Genomic DNA, 17,893 nt, shown 5'->3' on the forward strand with positions numbered 1-17,893 from the left:
AAAGTAGTTATGAACAGATACTACACTGTAACTGAGTCAGTAACACTCAAAGAAAAAAAACATAAATTTACATTTTTTTTTAAATTTAGGGGTGGACATTTCGGTTCAAATAACCCAAATCCAGTCGAATCAAAACAAAATTAGATCGAATGATTAGGTTTTGATTTATTATTAAAAATTAGTTATTGTTATATTTTATTAATCGAACTCAATGGAAAAGTCGAATGATTATATATATTATATCTAAATTTTTTTTATATTTAGAAAGTTATCCAAATATATATATTAAATTCTCAAATTTTCACAATTGTTCTTTGTTCTCAATTTTTCTTTGCGAGTCTATGATGTTGTTGTCGGACAGCAAAAGTAAAGATGTAACTTCGATTTAACCTTATTCTAGTTTATAAGATATTAAGTTTATGTTGTTCCGTACCTAAAATTTAATTAATTGACAAATAACATAACTCAAATTAATTTAATTAATTGATATAACGACTCAAATAACTTAATTAAAATATGATATAATATCATTAGCTCATTTATGATAATTATCCTTTTCCCAATTGCATGCAAAAGTTAAAATTATCCATTTCCCAATTGCATGCAAAAGAAGGATTCTATAATGATTTTTTTTTAATACAACTAATCTTATTACATTGTAGTATCTGTACCCAATTTGACCTTCCATATAAGAGAATCACTACATGACATATGAGCATAAGATGCTAGGCCTATAATGTTTTTTTTTCTAAAAATTACTTTAATTGTACTATTCATGTGACTTAGGGGCTAATTTAACTTCTTTTTTTTTTACTCAAATTATTCTACGAATTTGGGTTTTGAATGTTCACAATTTACCTTTTAACAATTTACAATTTACCTTTTAAAAATTTCACAATTTATATACTACAAACGCACAATATTAATATACACAATTTACATTTTAGAAATTCACAATTCCAATAATAAAAATACCGGTATGACAACTCTTTTTGTGAGGGTGTCTTAGATTTGGGCCATGATTGAAGAACTAGTTTTTGTGATCTTAAAAGAAGTGAAGCAGCCCAGTGGGTTTCTTGATCTCCATTTCGGCCTATTTGCGTTGTCGACTCCTAAAACCCTAACTATAAAGTGATTTACACAAAAGAGAGGAGGCAACGGAGATCGGGAAGTGAGGCGAGAAAATGCAGATCTTCGTCAAAACCCTCACCGGCAAGACCATCACTCTCGAGGTCGAGTCCAGCGACACCATCGACAATGTCAAAGCTAAGATTCAAGACAAGGAAGGTAACTAACTATCACTGTATAACTCAATTTACATGCGCATAACTTGTCTTCATCTATTCTACCACTGCTTTCTATTTCCAATTTCGCTCTTTCCTTATCTATTGGCATATGATGTTTTAGGAATTCCGCCGGATCAGCAGAGGCTGATTTTTGCCGGGAAGCAGTTGGAAGATGGCCGTACTCTGGCCGACTACAACATTCAGAAAGGTATTTCTTTTTGCAGTTTTATTGCAACTGTAATTGCAAAGTAAAATAACAATAATAATAATTTTGATGCAATTTGAAATGGGAATTTAGAGTCGACTCTTCACCTGGTGTTGAGGCTTCGTGGAGGAATTATTGAACCGTCTTTGATGGCTTTGGCCAGGAAGTACAACCAAGATAAGATGATCTGCCGCAAGTATGCTCCAATTCTCCCTCTTAAGAGATTTTTGTTCCTGAATTTATTTTTAGTAATTATGATTCTCATGGTTAATTGGTTATGCATATTTGTTGTACTTAAATGCTGCTCAGTTATATAGGTTGAAATATCAGGAAGTCTGTTTATTGATCGTTAAAACAACTATTTCTTAGTTTTATAAGAGTCCATTATTGTTTTTTTCTTGTTTGGAATATGAATAGATGCTTTTCACTGTGTTTCCCTTTCCCCTTGTTTTGTGATTTATGCTTAATGACTCTGTGGTAATGATGAAAAATCGAGCAGTTGGGTTGTTGCTATAGTGTATTTACGGAGTATTCTGATTTTCACACTCTTAGACAGATATATTTGACAATACTTGATACTAGATAGCTTTATAGAGATCTCGGCATGGTGTTTATATGTTTTTCTTGATATAAAGCAGTTAATTCTTTGTCAATATTTCTTTTATTAAATAGACCTTTTGCCCATTATTGGACCTCCCTCCTATGACAAACTCAAAAACTAGTCAAGAGTTGTGCATGCTTCATGAATTCATTCAAAAATAGTTTTACTTGCTACACCTTGAAAGAAGCCTTTTATTGGTGTTAGAGCGGCTGAATAATTTCAATTGCATGCATTTGGCCGCAAAATGGGCATCATATACTTTTCTTTTTGCGGTTAAATAGCCGTTTGATTGGGTGTGTCTAGATCAAAGAAAGGGAAGTAGTAATCTACTATGCAAAATTATTGCTAGTAATGTGTATGCGCTCCACTGTTTGTGAAAAATCCCTTCTTTTTGATAGCACTAACACCACAGAGCATATCATTTCCATTTGCTTTGAAGAATTGGAGCACCCTGTTATTTTTCTTTGATCAATCTTGTTCATGGTTGTGGACCTGTGGTCCATTTTTTTCGTGGGTTATGCCTTGTCCTATTTTGGGCCATTTCAAGACAAGTTACGGGCTAAGTTCCATTATTTATGTAAAACTGTTGATCCACTGGTTTGTTTCTAAGGAGTTAATTTTTTTCTGAAGTGGTATGTATGTTACTTGATTACTATCTAAATGTATTTTCATACACATTCTGACATTTCTAATGCCTTTGCTTGTAAGGTGCTATGCTCGCTTGCATCCCCGTGCTGTCAACTGTCGCAAAAAGAAGTGTGGGCACAGCAATCAGGTTTGCTTGCGTAATTTATATCTTCTGGCTGTTGCTTTAGCTATTAATCTGTGTACTAAACGGTGGTTCTTCAATTCTGTTTGGATGCAGTTGAGGCCAAAGAAGAAGATCAAGTAGATTTTGTTTTTGAAGATGAGCCAACCTTGTATCAGATGGTTTCTACAACATATGGAACTAGGAATCTCTATAATCTGCAAAATTTGACTTAAAACTTTAGTATGAATGCTGTTTTGTTTCTTTCTTGTGGTTAGTACTTGAGATTGTATTTGTTTCGGTACTGTTTTAACTTTTGGTAAAAGCTCCTTTGTTTATCTTTTCTTCATTGATTAAAATTGATGGAGGGATACGCAAAGCGTACAATAGTTTTGTCCTCGACACAAATGTATTGATTCAGGTTACAAATTGGCCAGATATTATGTTACGTACCACTAGTCTAGTTTGTCTATAGTTGACAAGGTGGTTTTATAGGTAAATTGGTCTAGGTTTATAGCTAACAAGATGGTTATAGAGGTAAATTGGTTTAGATTGTCTATAATTTAAAAGGTGGTGGCCGGATTAGTATTTTCATATGGTTTTCATATGAGAGGGATTTGAACTCCTGACTTCCCTTAAAAGATAGTGCACGACTACTTTCGCTAATCAAATTGGTTATTCATTAGTGTTTTGATTAATAAAATAGTTTATAATATTGATTAATTAAAAGTCATTAATTATAATAATGTTAAAATTAACCCACTTTAAATGGATTTTTTTTTTTATTATAACCCCATACGTTCTTTATGATTCAAACTCCCTAACCTTGAACTTGTCTTTGCCTGGAGTCAAGAAGTCTTTCTAACTCTTCCAAAAGGGTGACCGAGTGAGTGAAACATGATTCTTGTATCAGAAGGTCACGAGTTCAATTCTTATTAACACTCTCTCAATTGGATATGTCACATATAGTCTTCTTAGTGCGATTACTTATTAATAGTTTACAAATTATTATAAAAAATAAAATTTATCTAATATACATCTTCAAAGAGTGATTATTTCAGGTTTCCTTGTAAAAACAAAACAAAAAAAAAAAAAAAAGAAGTCCTAGCATTGGAATCATCAAATTAAGAAATGGAGCCGGTTGAGTGATTTGTCAATTATAGATGAAAGAAAAAAATAGTTACCTTTTACTTATCATGAGGATTGGCTTCCCTTCAAATTATAGATTGACCCCACTCCATCAAACACACCACATTTCCCCTAAATTACTGTTGAAAGTGACTAATTTTACACAACCCTTAACATAATTGTTGAATATTAATGGACCAGCAATGGAAATGGAAATTAATTTTTAAAGTTTTAATTTCATGTAATTTTAAACTATTTCTCCTTCTTAATTATCATTCCAATAATCGAATAAAATGTCCCCTTCCTTTAAATAACAACTTAAATTACATAGAGGTCTTTCAAATCTTAAAATTTTGGAAGACTTCGTCAGTATATATCAATTCTCATTTGTAATGGTTAGGGAAAATTTGTCACTTTGTGAATAATTAATGGGAAAAAATGTAATGTGCTTATAATTAATGGAGAAAAAATAATAATTTTATCATTATAATTAAAGGATCAAAAGTGTCATTTTCTCGAAATGAATTATTTATCATTATGTCTTATTATGTCAAACTTTAAAACAGAAATTCAATATTCAAAATTGGTGTACCTTACATTTTTCTCATATTCACTAAAAAGAAAATATCAAATAAAAAATCCACAATAAATGATTAAAAAAAACAGTTAATGTTGAAAAGTATCAGAATTGAACTCAAAGATGATCAGAATAGAACTTTAATTCTACATCGATATGGACTATAAGGTCCTCAAATTTAACTTATTCGATATGGATGATCAGAATTGAACTTTATTTGGATTACTAGTTTTACACGCGCATTGCGCGAATGGGTTAATGCCCAATGTTTATATTTAAATAAATATTTGAAATTATATCAATACAAGATTATATATGAGAAGTTTATACATAGGTAATTAAATGTCGAATTTGTTTATTTAAATATGTAACTCAAAGTATACGAATCCAAGATAATATAGGAAATTAATTATAATTGTTACTAAAATAAATGTTTGCAACTTTGTAAAATCGATAGTCTAAATACTTGGTCTAAAAATGATAGTCTAAATAAATACTACTTTTGGTTTGAATTTTTCTAAGTATTCTTAATTCTCTTTTGAGTAATATTGTCATTGTCTTCATCTTTACTATTTGTCCTTTTCCTTTTTGCTGATAGTGTGTTATGTGCAATTGGGTTACTGATGGTAACATAGATGACAATGTCATGCAATTAGATTATGATATAGGAGCTATGGACTTTCTTTTAGGTGTTCTGCTCGGGGTTCATTTGGTTCAATCATTGTTGAATGAGTTATTGTGGATAAAGAAATCCCTAGTTTTAGGAAAAAGATTAAATAAATTAGTAAAAATTTGAAAATTTTAAATATGATGTATTCCAAAGATATTAAAAGGTAGTTTCTCGCTTCAATTTATTGGGTAATGGGTTATTTGAGTACTTTCATTGCCAACAAATCCCCCAAGTAGTTAATATGATTGGTTTCAAACTATTCTTTTTTTTTATTTTTTATTTTTTAGATGGTATTAATAAAATACTTGGTAAATAAATATATAACATTATTTTGTATTATCACTTTGAAATTCAATTACAATATAGTGTAAAAAGAACATAATGGACAATGTAATGAATATCAATTGATGAATTTGAATGTACAGAATCTTTGCATTAGAGAAAATAAAGAGAATATAACTAATGAAATTATTTTTCTTATTTAATTTATTGATAATGAATATTTTTTTTTAAAAATAAAGGCATTGTAGACACATAATTCTAAATTAAAGAAATACATATGTATCGTTTTTCGTTGTAGCTACTAATTTATTTAATTTAATAAGAGTAAAATAGAGTGAGGAACTTAATTATACAAAATTTGTTTGGGATGAGGTTCGATCTAAGATCTTTCTTATAGAAATTAATGGGTAAGTTAAAAGTTAACGGAATATTAACGGAAAAGAGAATATTTAACGGAAAACTTAACGGATAATCATATAATTAAGGATAAATTAGGAAATCTCATGAAAAAAATATAAATCTAAACAATCTGAACCATCCATTTGATTAAATAATTTGACCGTCATTTTTTCTACCCATTTTAGGCCTAACTCTCTTTTGCTCTTATTAGTATATATATATATTAGATATATAGCTTGTATTATTTATTTATTATTTGGGCTGTCGTTTTGTGCCAATATCTCAGGCTTTGTATATATTCTTTTGGGCCTAGAGCCTAGAGCTAATAATACTACTATTTTTTACCCCTGTTTTGTACCTCTGTAACCAGTTCCAACAAAACCATAAAAAAGTATCGCATTTTCTTCATAAATATTGTACATTTTCTCATAAGTAACAATTTATCAATTTATTCATGACTAGTATTACAATTTTTCTCATAAATAACTGGTCAACCCTTAAATATTACATTTTGATTTAAAATTGAGTATTACACTCTCCTTATAAGTAATAAACAATTTATTCATAAATAATATTACATTTTTAGTATAAATATTACACTTTTATTTTAACTTGACTCGTTCTATGAGCCGGTCTCACATGAGACTCAGCCTAGAAACTCTGGTTGCCAGCTAACCATTTGGAAAAAATGACAAGGTATAATCAAAACAAAAGAAATGTTTACTTTTTCAAACATGTTAATAGGAATGTATGATTTTAATGACATCTAAATTTAAAAACTACCAATTTAGGTCATACATTTTTTTAGTGGCTCCCGATTGTACTCCCTTATTGGAGGTTGTGAGTTCGAGCTTCAGTAGAAGTGATATTGATTATAAAAGTTGCGTCTTTTTTAGTAAACCACACAACCGCACATATATGAACCCTTATATATATATATATATATATATATATATATATATATATAAGTTCATTATTGGTGTAGCATTTCCTAATAAACACTAGACCCTACCTAGTTTAGGATACCTAATGTGTAGCCTCGACATTAGCCAACATCTTAAGGTGCATGATTTGTATGGTTAAATTGCGTGATTGCGTCAGTTGTTGAAACTTAAGGTGTGTTATTTTAAAACTTTAGATGCGTAGTTTGTATTTTTAAGGCAGGTCTTTTTAAGTAAACCGCACAACCGCACAGAAAGTTATACCCGCAGCTAAACTCTTTCATATATTTATATATATAAGTTCATTATTGGTGTAGCATTGCCTAATAAACACTAGACCCTACCTAGTTTAGGATACCTAATGTGTAGCCTCGACATTAGCCAACATTTCACATTTGTTTAATCAAATTTGAAAAGTAAAACGAAAATCAAGGTGTCGCCTTGTTCATGTTTGGGTTTCTACTATCTAGTTTATAACGTCACAATGCTATATACCTCAACTCTCCTTCTAATTTTCCCTATTGTTTTTTGTATACAATAGAATCTTCTCTCCTAAATATAAAACAATAAATGCATTTTTTAATTTGTAAAAAAAAAAAAAAAAAATTCTTGGATTGTGAAAAAGCTAGCTTGTTACAAAAGGCGATTTACCTTTTTCCAACTTTTCAACCACTCCTATGCACCTTTTTTCAACGTTATTCGCAGAATGATTAGAAGCAGCCAAACTAATAACATTATTTAGTACGAAAAACCACTCCACTGTTTCTGATTCTCTATTATAATAATATTCAATAATTATCTTTTATTTTTCCTTTATTTTTTTTTCTTTTGAATAGTTTAAATTTTCGCCTAATCTTATTCGAGAGCTCTATATCTCTCAAGTTTTCCGTTTCATTTATAAGGTTTGAATTATCATTTTGTTATTGTTAATTCTTTATAGTGCTTGTCCATGTAGGTACTTCTTTGCTCTTATTAGGTAAGTGTGGATATTTGGACTATATTAAAAAACATTTATATTTATCATATTTTGTTCGACTAATAGAAAATTTTACATGATTATATAAAGTTTAACGTTTATATTACAGGATTACAAAGTCCTTCAGTGCATTAATTACAACATTTGAAATAGATATTACTCAATGCTGAAAGAGGCAATAATTTATGGGTAATGTTTATAATGTTTTCAAATACTGTATTGCGTACTTTTTATTTGATGATAGCCTTCTGTTCTTTAAGGCTAACGCACAGGAGGCAGGGGCTGTTAGGCAGTGTCTTATTGAGTATGAAAACATGTCGGGGCAGGCTGTCAACTTTCATAAGTCAAGTGTTTGCTTTAGTAGGAACACTTCACAGGCTGTCAGGATTGAAGTGGCTGCAGTGTTGGGGGTAGTTCAGGCTCCTAATTTTGGAAAATATCTGGGCCTCCCATCTTTTATTGGAAGAGAAAAGAAGGCTGTGTTCTCATACATTGAGGATAAGATCAAGCAGAGGATTGGTTCATGGAGCAAAAGGTTGATCTCGCAGGCAGGGAAAGAGGTTCTCCTTAAGAGTGTTGCTCAGTCAATGCCTACGTTTTCTATGAGTGTTTTTCTGCTGCCTGCTTCGGTCTGTTTATCTATTGAAAGAGTTATGAACAGGTATTGGTGGGGTGCTGGGAGTGAAAGAGGTATTCATTGGAAGGCCTGGGATCGCTTGTGTATTCCCAAGAAGTATGGTGGTTTGGGATTTAAGGATTTAAGAGCTTTCAACCTGGCTATGCTAGGTAAACAAGCCTGGAGATTCCTAACCCGGCCTCAATCACTGGTGGCAAGAATTTATAAAGCCAGGTATTTCCCCAAGTCCTCGTTTATTGATGCCTCTCTGGGTAGTAACCCAAGTTTCTGCTGGAGAAGTATCATGACTGCCCATGAGCTAGTTTGTAGTGGTGTGAGGAGGAGAATTGCAGATGGAACGTCCACTCTCATATGGGGCCACCCCTGGCTGCCAGATGAGTCTGGACCTATGATTCAGACCCCCATGCCTGCGGAGCTCGAAGGTTCTTTGGTTTCTGGCCTTATTGACCCCAACTCAGGTACCTGGGATCCCTCTATTTTACAGGATATTTTTACCACATCAGATGTTGCTCGCATCCGGAGGGTCCCGGTTAATCTACATTATGAAGATTCATGGTTTTGGTACGGGGACCCTAGAGGGTGTTATACGGTAAAAGAGGGCTATAGATGCATTATTGGGGAGGTTGTGTGGCAGCCAGGTACCTATGCTAAATGGTTACAGCTATGGAAAATTAAATGCCCTGCTAAATGGAAGATGTTTCTATGGAGAGCTCTATCTAATGTTCTTCCCACCACAACTAACTTGATTTTAAAGAGAGTGGAAGTGGATCCAACATGCCCAATGTGTGGTCTTTCCAATGAGAATATTATGCATTCACTCCTCCTGTGTGATTACACCAAACTAGTTTGGCATGAGTCCTCCTTGAATGTATCTAGTGTGATAGGGGATGATTTTGTTGAATGGTTCACAAATGCCATGACAATGCTAACGGATGATGCTATGTTTGTTGCTATAGCAGTCCTCTATCATATTTGGAAGGCTCGGAATACGTCCGTGTGGGATCGGCAGCTTCCGCGACCGGCTGCCGTGTGGCGGATGGGCACACTCCGCGGCACTCGCATGGCGGCAAGTCCATGGCGCGGCAGTGTCACAGCAGCAGCAAGTCAGATTCATGGGGGAGTGTCATCGCAGCAGCAACATCATGCAACGTCCATACAGCCAGACGGAGGACTTGTTCGGTGCTTCTTCGACGCCAGTTACCATCCGCACTCCAAATCGGCTGCAGTAGGGGCGGTGTTGGTGACGCACAACGACGAGTTCATTGCCGCATTCAATGCCCGGCTCTCGTCATGCTTCTCACCACTCATGGCGGAAGCTTTGGCCTGCAAAGAGGTTCTGTCATGGCTCAAGGATTGTAACATTGACTCGGTGCACATTCTTACCGACTGCTCTACACTCAGGAATCTCCTAATGTCATCTCACACGAGTCTCTATTCTTATGTTGGTTTTTCAGTATATGCCTCTAAGACGATTATTTCATCTTTCAATATTTGTTCAGTTCTCTTAACTCCTAGAGCTAATAACCACAGGGCTCACATTCTAGCTACTTTGGCTATTGCTCAGGAGGAACCCATGTACTGGGACTCTGTCCCACCTGACTCTATTTCTGATTTGATCTAATATACCATTTCTTGATTGGTTTTCAAAAAAAAAGTATTGTAGTTTTCCCTTGCATAGTTTATAAACAATGACATGTATAGTATTCCAAATAGAAAGGATTGTACTTGTAACAAGGGTAAAAGTTTTTCATTTTTATAATTCCAAAAAAATGCATGGGAGAAAAAACAATACGTACATATAAAGCATATATGGAATTTGTGAAAATATGGAGTTGGTAAGGTCAACTATCACGAAATGCAATGGCCGGAGACATGAAGTCAAAAAGTGGTTTTCTAAATTTAAGTTTTACTGGTAAGTCATAACTAATTAAAAGTAGGCTTTTTAATTAATATTTAAAAATCAGTGCAAAATCTCGAGTCAATGACCAAATGTATGTATTCTTATTAATTACTCCGCCATAACTATTCTTTTCCTGCCATTGCATGCATATTAAGTTACTCATTCAATAATTAACTATATTGTCGATAACTGGAATGCCATCACACTACGTGATAGTTGGCTGAAATATTATTAAAAGTTAGTTGAATGTTTGAACTTGTTCGTGATTCAAATTTATCTCTAGAGAAATCACCTCCATGTTAGCGGAATGATCTCTCTCATCATCACGCCCAACACTTTGATACACATGATTGAATTATTATTGGTAATTACATTTTTTTTATTTTCTCCCTACAAAAGCAAGCTCCAACATGTTGTTCAACTACCAAAGAAAAATTTAGAAATTTGGGTGATAATAGTAATGACGACTTTAAAACAATCTTGTCATGGGAATGGCAAAGTCAAGAAAGTTGCGCATGTGTGAACTAGTGGCTGTCTAATTTTACCTTGTGAACACCTAAGGAAAAAGGGAGAGGGGGGAAGAAAGTCTCCTCCATTTACCACTACAAATTAAAGTTTCACATTGTGTAATGGTGTTGTCAAACAATAACAAAAAGGTGAAAAAAACAGGAAACTTCTAAGCACACAGTTTCATTATCTCTGCTCAGTTTTCCTTTAACACTAGTGCTTAAAATTGAAACATGTATTCCATCTCAAAAGATAATCTATTTTCGTTTCTTTATTTATTTTTTAAATTTTTTCCCGTTTAACCTAATCAATATAAATCACCGTATTTACTTAAAATGTCAAAGGATAATCTTTTGTTTTTCCTTTCAATCTAATCAATATAAATTATGCATTTATGCTATGAGAATAATATATACTCGTGTACAGTAAATTACAATAATTTTTTTGAGTACTAGTGACTCGATTACATGGTAGTATATGTTCAATATATATACTTTTTTTACATGTTGTAGTCTAAACAGTTAATACCTTACCATTCGGATAAAATCTTGTGACCACTCTTAAAGAGAGTCACAGAGGTGTCAGCTGAGCAGATTGTAATTTGCTTATTCTTTCAAGGTGATATTATGAAGTGAGGGGTTGAGTGGACAAGAGGGGAGGAGAGTGGGGCATGAGTGTGTTATCCCCCGGAAGCTTAGAAAATGAAGTTTCACTCTGAACGAGGGTCCCTCCTTTTTCCATGTTATACATTTATTGCTGTTTTCCTAGATTTACTGTCTTGCCCGGAAATATGCAATTTTCATAAATATCAACCAGTACCCCCCACCCCCCACGCTCACCCTCACCCTATCTATATACTATCAACTTCTGTATTTGTCTTTCTTAGTTCACCCATCCATATATATATATATTTTTTCAAAATTGCTTAATTATTAGTCAAGTTGCTGACGGAATGCCCATCCTCTTGATGTGATTTAACTCAGTATAGCAATTTCAGTGATGCAATTTTCATGTGCTCTACAGTGTTTTAGCCCTTATTTTCCTGACCCTGTCATTACCTCTTAATCATTCTCATTCAAAACTTCATGCACACATTAATGGAGTGTGAATGAAATAGCTTAACTAAAAGTTTTAAATTTAATTAAGCATGGAAAGAGTGACCAAAAAAACATTTTTCATGCACACTCCTATTTAATGCTTAGTGTATATACCACTATAATTTTGTTTCAATCTTTTATATGTATAAAAATAAAATGTTTAAACTAGCTCAAGAATTAAAGATTTGGCACAACAATATGAGATCCTATCCAATACCCAACGACTTCTCAGCAGGTTCCCAACCCTGACACTATCGTTGGAGTAATATTTTAAGGTGATTGATTAAATTAAGTGAGCTAGCTGGCGGGGTTATTTTAGTCTTTTTTTAATGCATTAGGTTTCACTATTTGCACCAAATTAATCTTAATCCCCCACAACACTTGTCCAAGAGTTATTGAAGGGAGTAAATTGCGAGTCGCCCGGTCAGTTCTTAGGTTCCCATCCCTTTGCCTGTACGCTCTGTGTACAAGGGGTCTTTATCAGCTTTGATCGGTCAATGCCTCTCGCAATGAGCTCCTCAAATTCTCAGTGGGATTCAGATCCCCTCACTACAACTAAAACAAGACTTTATAGTGGTCAGTTATTAATATGACACACTTGATTCATCAAAGAAAAGGATGAGTCATAATTTTTATTTATTCAATTTTTTTTTTCTAATAACTGTGCGGTCTAGTGACACGAAGTGACTCTCCATATGGGAAGTCATGAGTTCGAGCATCGGTGGAGCGGTATTGACTCTTTATGCTTCGATAAGTTAAGAAAGTAGTTATGAACATATATTATATTGTAATAGGGTGAATAGTAGTAAAAAGAAAAGGCATAGCATATATATAGAAAAAGTTTTGAGTCCATTTATCATTTATCCGGAAAACACATGAAAGGGAGAGAGATTTTAGGTTAAGTTAGGTAGGGTTGAGGAATGAGGAGGGCATGGGTAGGGAGAGAGAGTGGGTGGGGGGGTCGTGGTCATTTCTGGAGCCAATTAAGCTGTAGTGATAGTAGTAGGGTCACGGCATGGTGTTTGCTGCCCTGCTTTTATGACTCTGTTTGTCCTTTTTCACCTCTCTCTCTTTCTTTCAATATATTTTCCCCCATCCTATCTATATTTATCATCATCTCCCTTCTCCCATCCTTCCCAGATTCCCATTTCTTCTCTTCTCTTCTCTTCTCTTCCCCTCACAAATCTCTCCTCCCCTCTCCCTCATATGGAAGAAGGAGAAGAAAAGGAAGCTTTGTTCTTGATTGAGGGGAATGTTGTCTGGCTCGAGGCCACCAACTAGATCCATGTACCCAAATTAAATCTCTTCTTTTTAATTCTGGGTAATAATAATTCATCATATATATCATGGATCATGTGTTAGTGTCCTCGGACCAGGCTTCATTCCCCCCAATTTTCTGCTTCCCTTTGATGATTTAACCTAGCCCTTAGCTTTCTCTATCAAATCTGGTAAATACTAGATAGATCTTGTGTTAATAATCTTGGAGATGTGAAAAAGTTTGGTGCTTTACTGATTTTTTACCTTTCTTTTGTGGTTAGTTTTGTGGATATATATTTGTTGTTGTGGTCAGGTAAAATATGAAGAATGTGGGTGGTGGACAATTGCAGATTGGTGTAATGATGATGGTTTTTGACTTTGCTTTTGCAGAAAAGGGTAAAAAGTTTCATAATTACTCTCTTGTAGTGTAGTATTGTCAGTCTTTAAAAGAACAAATCTTTTTTATGATGCTGCTGATGATTTCTCTCATGATGGGTTCAAGAATCTCTCTTGTTTGTTTCCAGAACCTCTCCAGTGCCTTATTGATTGACTTTGTAAGTAGTAATCATTACCACTACCTCTTCCATGGCTTCTTAGCTAGGGTTTCACTTTCTTTGCAAACGTCATGATAAAAACCTCACTGAATCTCCACTCTCCCACCAAATCCATAAAGGTTTCCAAATCAAAGTAACAGATCTGCAGATCAGTACTGAAAAAGGAGAAAGCTTTTGTGTAGATCTATAGTTTCTTCACTGAAAACTGCCCATTTTCCTCCCGGGTAGCTCTCGATCGCCCTAAAGCCTTGCTCCAACATTGCGCGATTTGCGATTTACCTCTTTCAAGCAGGGGTTCGGGTGATTTAGAATAAGTCTGATTTAAGCTGAGAAACCTAATATATCAAACAAAAAACATGATTTTAACCCTTTTCCCAGTCTTTCTTGAAAGATCTGCAGTTATTTTGTGGGATATTCTTGCTGCAGATTTGCAGATCAGTGACATGGTAACTTCACACATACAGCATATATTTTTGCTTAGATTTCTTGATTTTATCTATGTTTTATGCATTCGAGGTAAGGCTAGCTGGATATGTTCATACTGCCATCATTTCCAGCTTGGCTTGCGTGTGGTTTCTCCATTGCTTGAAGGGAAGGTCTCAGAGAATAATCAAAAAGCAGCCTGGAAAGTTATGATGACAAGTTGAGATGTTGAAGCAACTTAACCCTAACTTGTTCACAGGAATGGAGATCAGAGGTTATCATTTCTCAATGATGTGATAAGCTAGCCTGGTCATGACCTTTGATGCTAAAGCTTTGCTCATCTATCTATGCATCAATATAATATTATTGGGTAGGATTAGGATTCTCTTGGGAAATTGAAGCCCCCATTTCATGCACAGCTTTTACAATGTTGGCAAGCATTATGCATCTTGTTTAGTGAAATTGTACTTATTGTGTTATTTTATTTTATTTTATTTTAATGTTTTTACTCACTTTACCAAGTAACAATTTTTAATCTTTCAACATATAATGCCCTATAAACTTGGATCAAATACCATTTTTATATATAGCTGTTGATAGGGTTTGAAACCCTTCTCAAGATGCTTCACCTTTACTACTCTGATCGAGGATTTGTCTGGCATAATATCTATAAAATAATATTAATTGAAACAAAACATATCAAACCAATTACATTATCTACCTCTATACTACACTTTGCTCGAAATATAGAGGAAGTCAAAGAAAAAAACATTTATAAACAAAATAGAATATCTTGTTTTCCATGTATTATTACATGAGATTGATTCGAGTTCAAATAGCACACGGGAAGACCAAACAGGTCGTCTCGAATTCAAACACGATGATGAATGAATGTATACCATCAACACAAGGACTAATGCACAACAGGATAGAACAATACATGTTTATCAGATTAATGATACTATATTGTAACAGAGTTAATATATAATAAATTAACGCATCGTGTCAAAAAATACTTTTGCAAATAAAAAAAAACCTGAAAAGACATAAAATAAAAAGTAGTTTTAGGTGCAGTGGGAGTAGAGTACAGGGAGAAGTAAAAAGAGGAAGATGGAGATTGATTGAGTGGAATAGGAGGTAGGTACATACACATACACTAGTAATTGCTGCTCTCATAACTCATTCATTCATAATTCATTCACCCCTCGACAAAAAGGCTGACAAGCCTGGGAATCTGGGATACAGTGTTCACTGACCTGATGGACGTCTAGTTTTTGAATTTACCCCACCCCACATTAACCCTAATTAATTTTGGTAATCAAGATTCATTTTCACATTCATCAGATTTTCTTACCGTCTCGTCACTTTCTTGGACTTGAGCCATTTATTACCTTTTCTCATCAGTCCATCACCACCGGGACCAACTCCAAACCTAAAATATATAACTTTACATACATGAAATAATCTTACAGACCTTTATTTGTGAAACAATAACTATTTTTTAAATTTTGCTTGAGACTGTTTAACGAAAGAAAGTTTGTGAGATGAAGTTAAAAAATGAATTTGCAAAAAATGCTATTATTATTATTATTATTATTGTTATTATTATTATAATACATGGCTTTCTTTCATGAGTTTTTGAAATGAGTCTATATCTCACAAAATCTATTACTTTTTCACCCCAAGTAACATGTTTTAGCACAACTATCATTTTTAATTGAAAACTAAACATTTGTCAAACATATAACATATTTGGCAAAAACTTGTGTGAGACCGTCTCACCATGAAACGGGTCGGGTCGGGTCGGGTTAAGATGCAAATGTAACACTTATATGCACAAATGCCATACTTATATGCTCAAATGTAATACTAATCAGAAATAAAATTTTTGTTACTTATTAGGGTAAATGTAATACTTTTAAGGGAAAATACAATACTTTTACATTTCGATTTAAAAGTATTATATTTTTTCCTCAAAAGTATTATATTTGCGCAGTGAGAGGCACTTGTCAACATTACTTATTATGAAAAATGTATTACTTTTTCTCTTATAAGTAACAAAAATTGTATTTTTTATTAATGTTATATTTGAACATATAAGTATGAGATTTGCACATATAAGTATGACATTTGCATGGTGCTTTGACCCGACCCGATCCGTCTTACGAATAAGGATCCGTGAGACGGTCTCACACAAGTGTGACCCAACATATTTTGAGTAAAGCATGATTTTTATTTTACCTATATGGAAATGTTTTTGAAGGGAATAATTCTTATTTTTTTAAACTATACATTCATCAAAAAAAATACAAACAAATTTAAAATCAACGCTATTACTTTAAGGCAAAATGTAATACTTTAAAATTTTTTAAAAAATGCCAAATAGATTCTTGAACTTTATACAAAAATGCAATTAATCCCCTGAACTTTTAAAAAATACAATTAAACATTCAAACTTATCAACAGGTTATCGGTGAAATGCACAAACGCACATACAACACGTTGTGGTGTATTCTTACATACTTAATGGTTCATGACAGCACATCTGTACGGAAAGACTTGTCCGGACAGGAACAAGACCGTGTGTGTGTATGTATATATATATATATATATATATATATATATATATATATATATATCCTGATATTGTATGAGATTGGAGTAGATGATGATATTTTAAAAGTCAATAGTGATTATTGGTGTGTGTGTGTGTATGAATGAATATTGGAGTGAATTTACCCATGGTTAGGGCCTAGTGGTGTAACAAATTTGGATGGGTAAGTGGTGATTATATATGAAGGTAAAAAAGTTTCCAAAAAAAAAATATATATATATGAAGGTAAAAAATTTGTTGTGCAAATGTATATGTAGGTGTGTGCACGGATTCAGAGATTAGTACTGACTTGACCTGACTGTAGTTTTAATTAAACAATGATACGAAGGGTGGCCTGGATGGGTCGTCGTCTGTCTAAAATTAATGTGGTTTTCAAAAATTTACTGACCAATATAGTACTCAGTACATTATATTGGTCAGCTTGAGTTCTGCATGTCTCTGCTGCCCTTTTTGGTCAGCAATAAAGTTATAATATCACATCTTATCGTGGGATGGATGGAATGATATGATACACTTTTCTTTTTCTTTCTTACAAATTTCAATATTAATATGTACTCCGTAGTTTGTTTGGTCTGTATTTGTATTATTATTATTATTATTATGTCTCAAAAGGTTTACTATTCCAATAACTCTCTAATCGTACCCAGCTTAATATATGCAAGCAAATAATTAAGCAATAATGTAAATGTGAGAATTGACATAGCAAAGTTGCGTGGAGCTTAGGTGTGGATGGGGCCATTATATCTATATATGGAGTAGAAAATCGAGGTTTGGTGGTGGTGGCCTGGTGATTAGTGTCGGAATTTCAAGAGGAAAAACACCACACTTAAACCTTTTCACTTGACCTTAGAGGACATGTAGTTTTCCTTTCGCTTTCTCCATTGACTGTCTGCCTAGCTAGCTCACTTGTACCCAGAATCCATCCATTAATTTCTCACTGACTTTTCATTGCCAACTTCCAGCCAGGATCTGTCCCTTAATTTAAGTTAGAGTCACCATTTGATGATGAACGGTAATTCAAGATTCTGTTTTATGTACATATATAGTCACCATTTTGGCCTTGTTTGGTAAATGGTTGTTGGCTGATTGGG

The 17,893-nt window shown here is 33.6% G+C and overlaps 2 protein-coding genes and 1 long non-coding RNA gene across 4 annotated transcripts; all 3 read left to right on the forward strand.

The window, feature by feature from the left end:
• The first annotated feature begins 1,133 nt into the window (after positions 1-1,133).
• On the forward strand, positions 1,134-3,276 carry LOC116031619 (ubiquitin-60S ribosomal protein L40). Its single transcript, XM_031273866.1, has 5 exons — positions 1,134-1,287; positions 1,408-1,494; positions 1,585-1,687; positions 2,801-2,867; positions 2,958-3,276. Exons 1-5 carry the CDS (start codon positions 1,185-1,187, stop codon positions 2,982-2,984), a joined length of 387 nt encoding a protein of 128 aa, XP_031129726.1. The 5' UTR covers positions 1,134-1,184; the 3' UTR covers positions 2,985-3,276.
• Positions 3,277-7,998: 4,722 nt separating this feature from the next.
• Positions 7,999-10,071, forward strand: LOC116033325. The gene has a single exon (XM_031276078.1). It carries the CDS (start codon positions 7,999-8,001, stop codon positions 10,069-10,071), a length of 2,073 nt encoding a protein of 690 aa, XP_031131938.1.
• Positions 10,072-12,949: 2,878 nt separating this feature from the next.
• On the forward strand, positions 12,950-14,700 carry LOC116031759. 2 transcript variants are annotated; one of them, XR_004100654.1, is made up of 2 exons: positions 12,950-13,402; positions 13,493-14,700. It is a non-coding gene; the product is annotated as an uncharacterized LOC116031759 (long non-coding RNA). The 2 variants fall into 2 exon arrangements; XR_004100655.1 differs by having other exon boundaries at positions 13,525-14,700.
• Positions 14,701-17,893: the final 3,193 nt, after the last annotated feature.

Source organism: Ipomoea triloba, chromosome 10, assembly GCF_003576645.1.
Source record: "Ipomoea triloba cultivar NCNSP0323 chromosome 10, ASM357664v1".
NCBI classification, from domain to species: domain Eukaryota; kingdom Viridiplantae; phylum Streptophyta; class Magnoliopsida; order Solanales; family Convolvulaceae; genus Ipomoea; species Ipomoea triloba.

What these genes read in the sequence shown, in the direction of transcription:
- LOC116031619 (XM_031273866.1), top strand. Translation starts at nt 1,185, where the DNA reads ATGCAGATCTTCGTCAAAACCCTCACCGGCAAGACCATCACTCTCGAG. An exon ending in TAAGATTCAAGACAAGGAAG is followed by an intron (nt 1,288 to 1,407) that starts GTAACTAACTAT and finishes ATGATGTTTTAG; the next exon opens with GAATTCCGCCGGATCAGCAG. An exon ending in AGTGTGGGCACAGCAATCAG is followed by an intron (nt 2,868 to 2,957) that starts GTTTGCTTGCGT and finishes GTTTGGATGCAG; the next exon opens with TTGAGGCCAAAGAAGAAGAT.
- LOC116033325 (XM_031276078.1), top strand. Translation starts at nt 7,999, where the DNA reads ATGGGTAATGTTTATAATGTTTTCAAATACTGTATTGCGTACTTTTTA.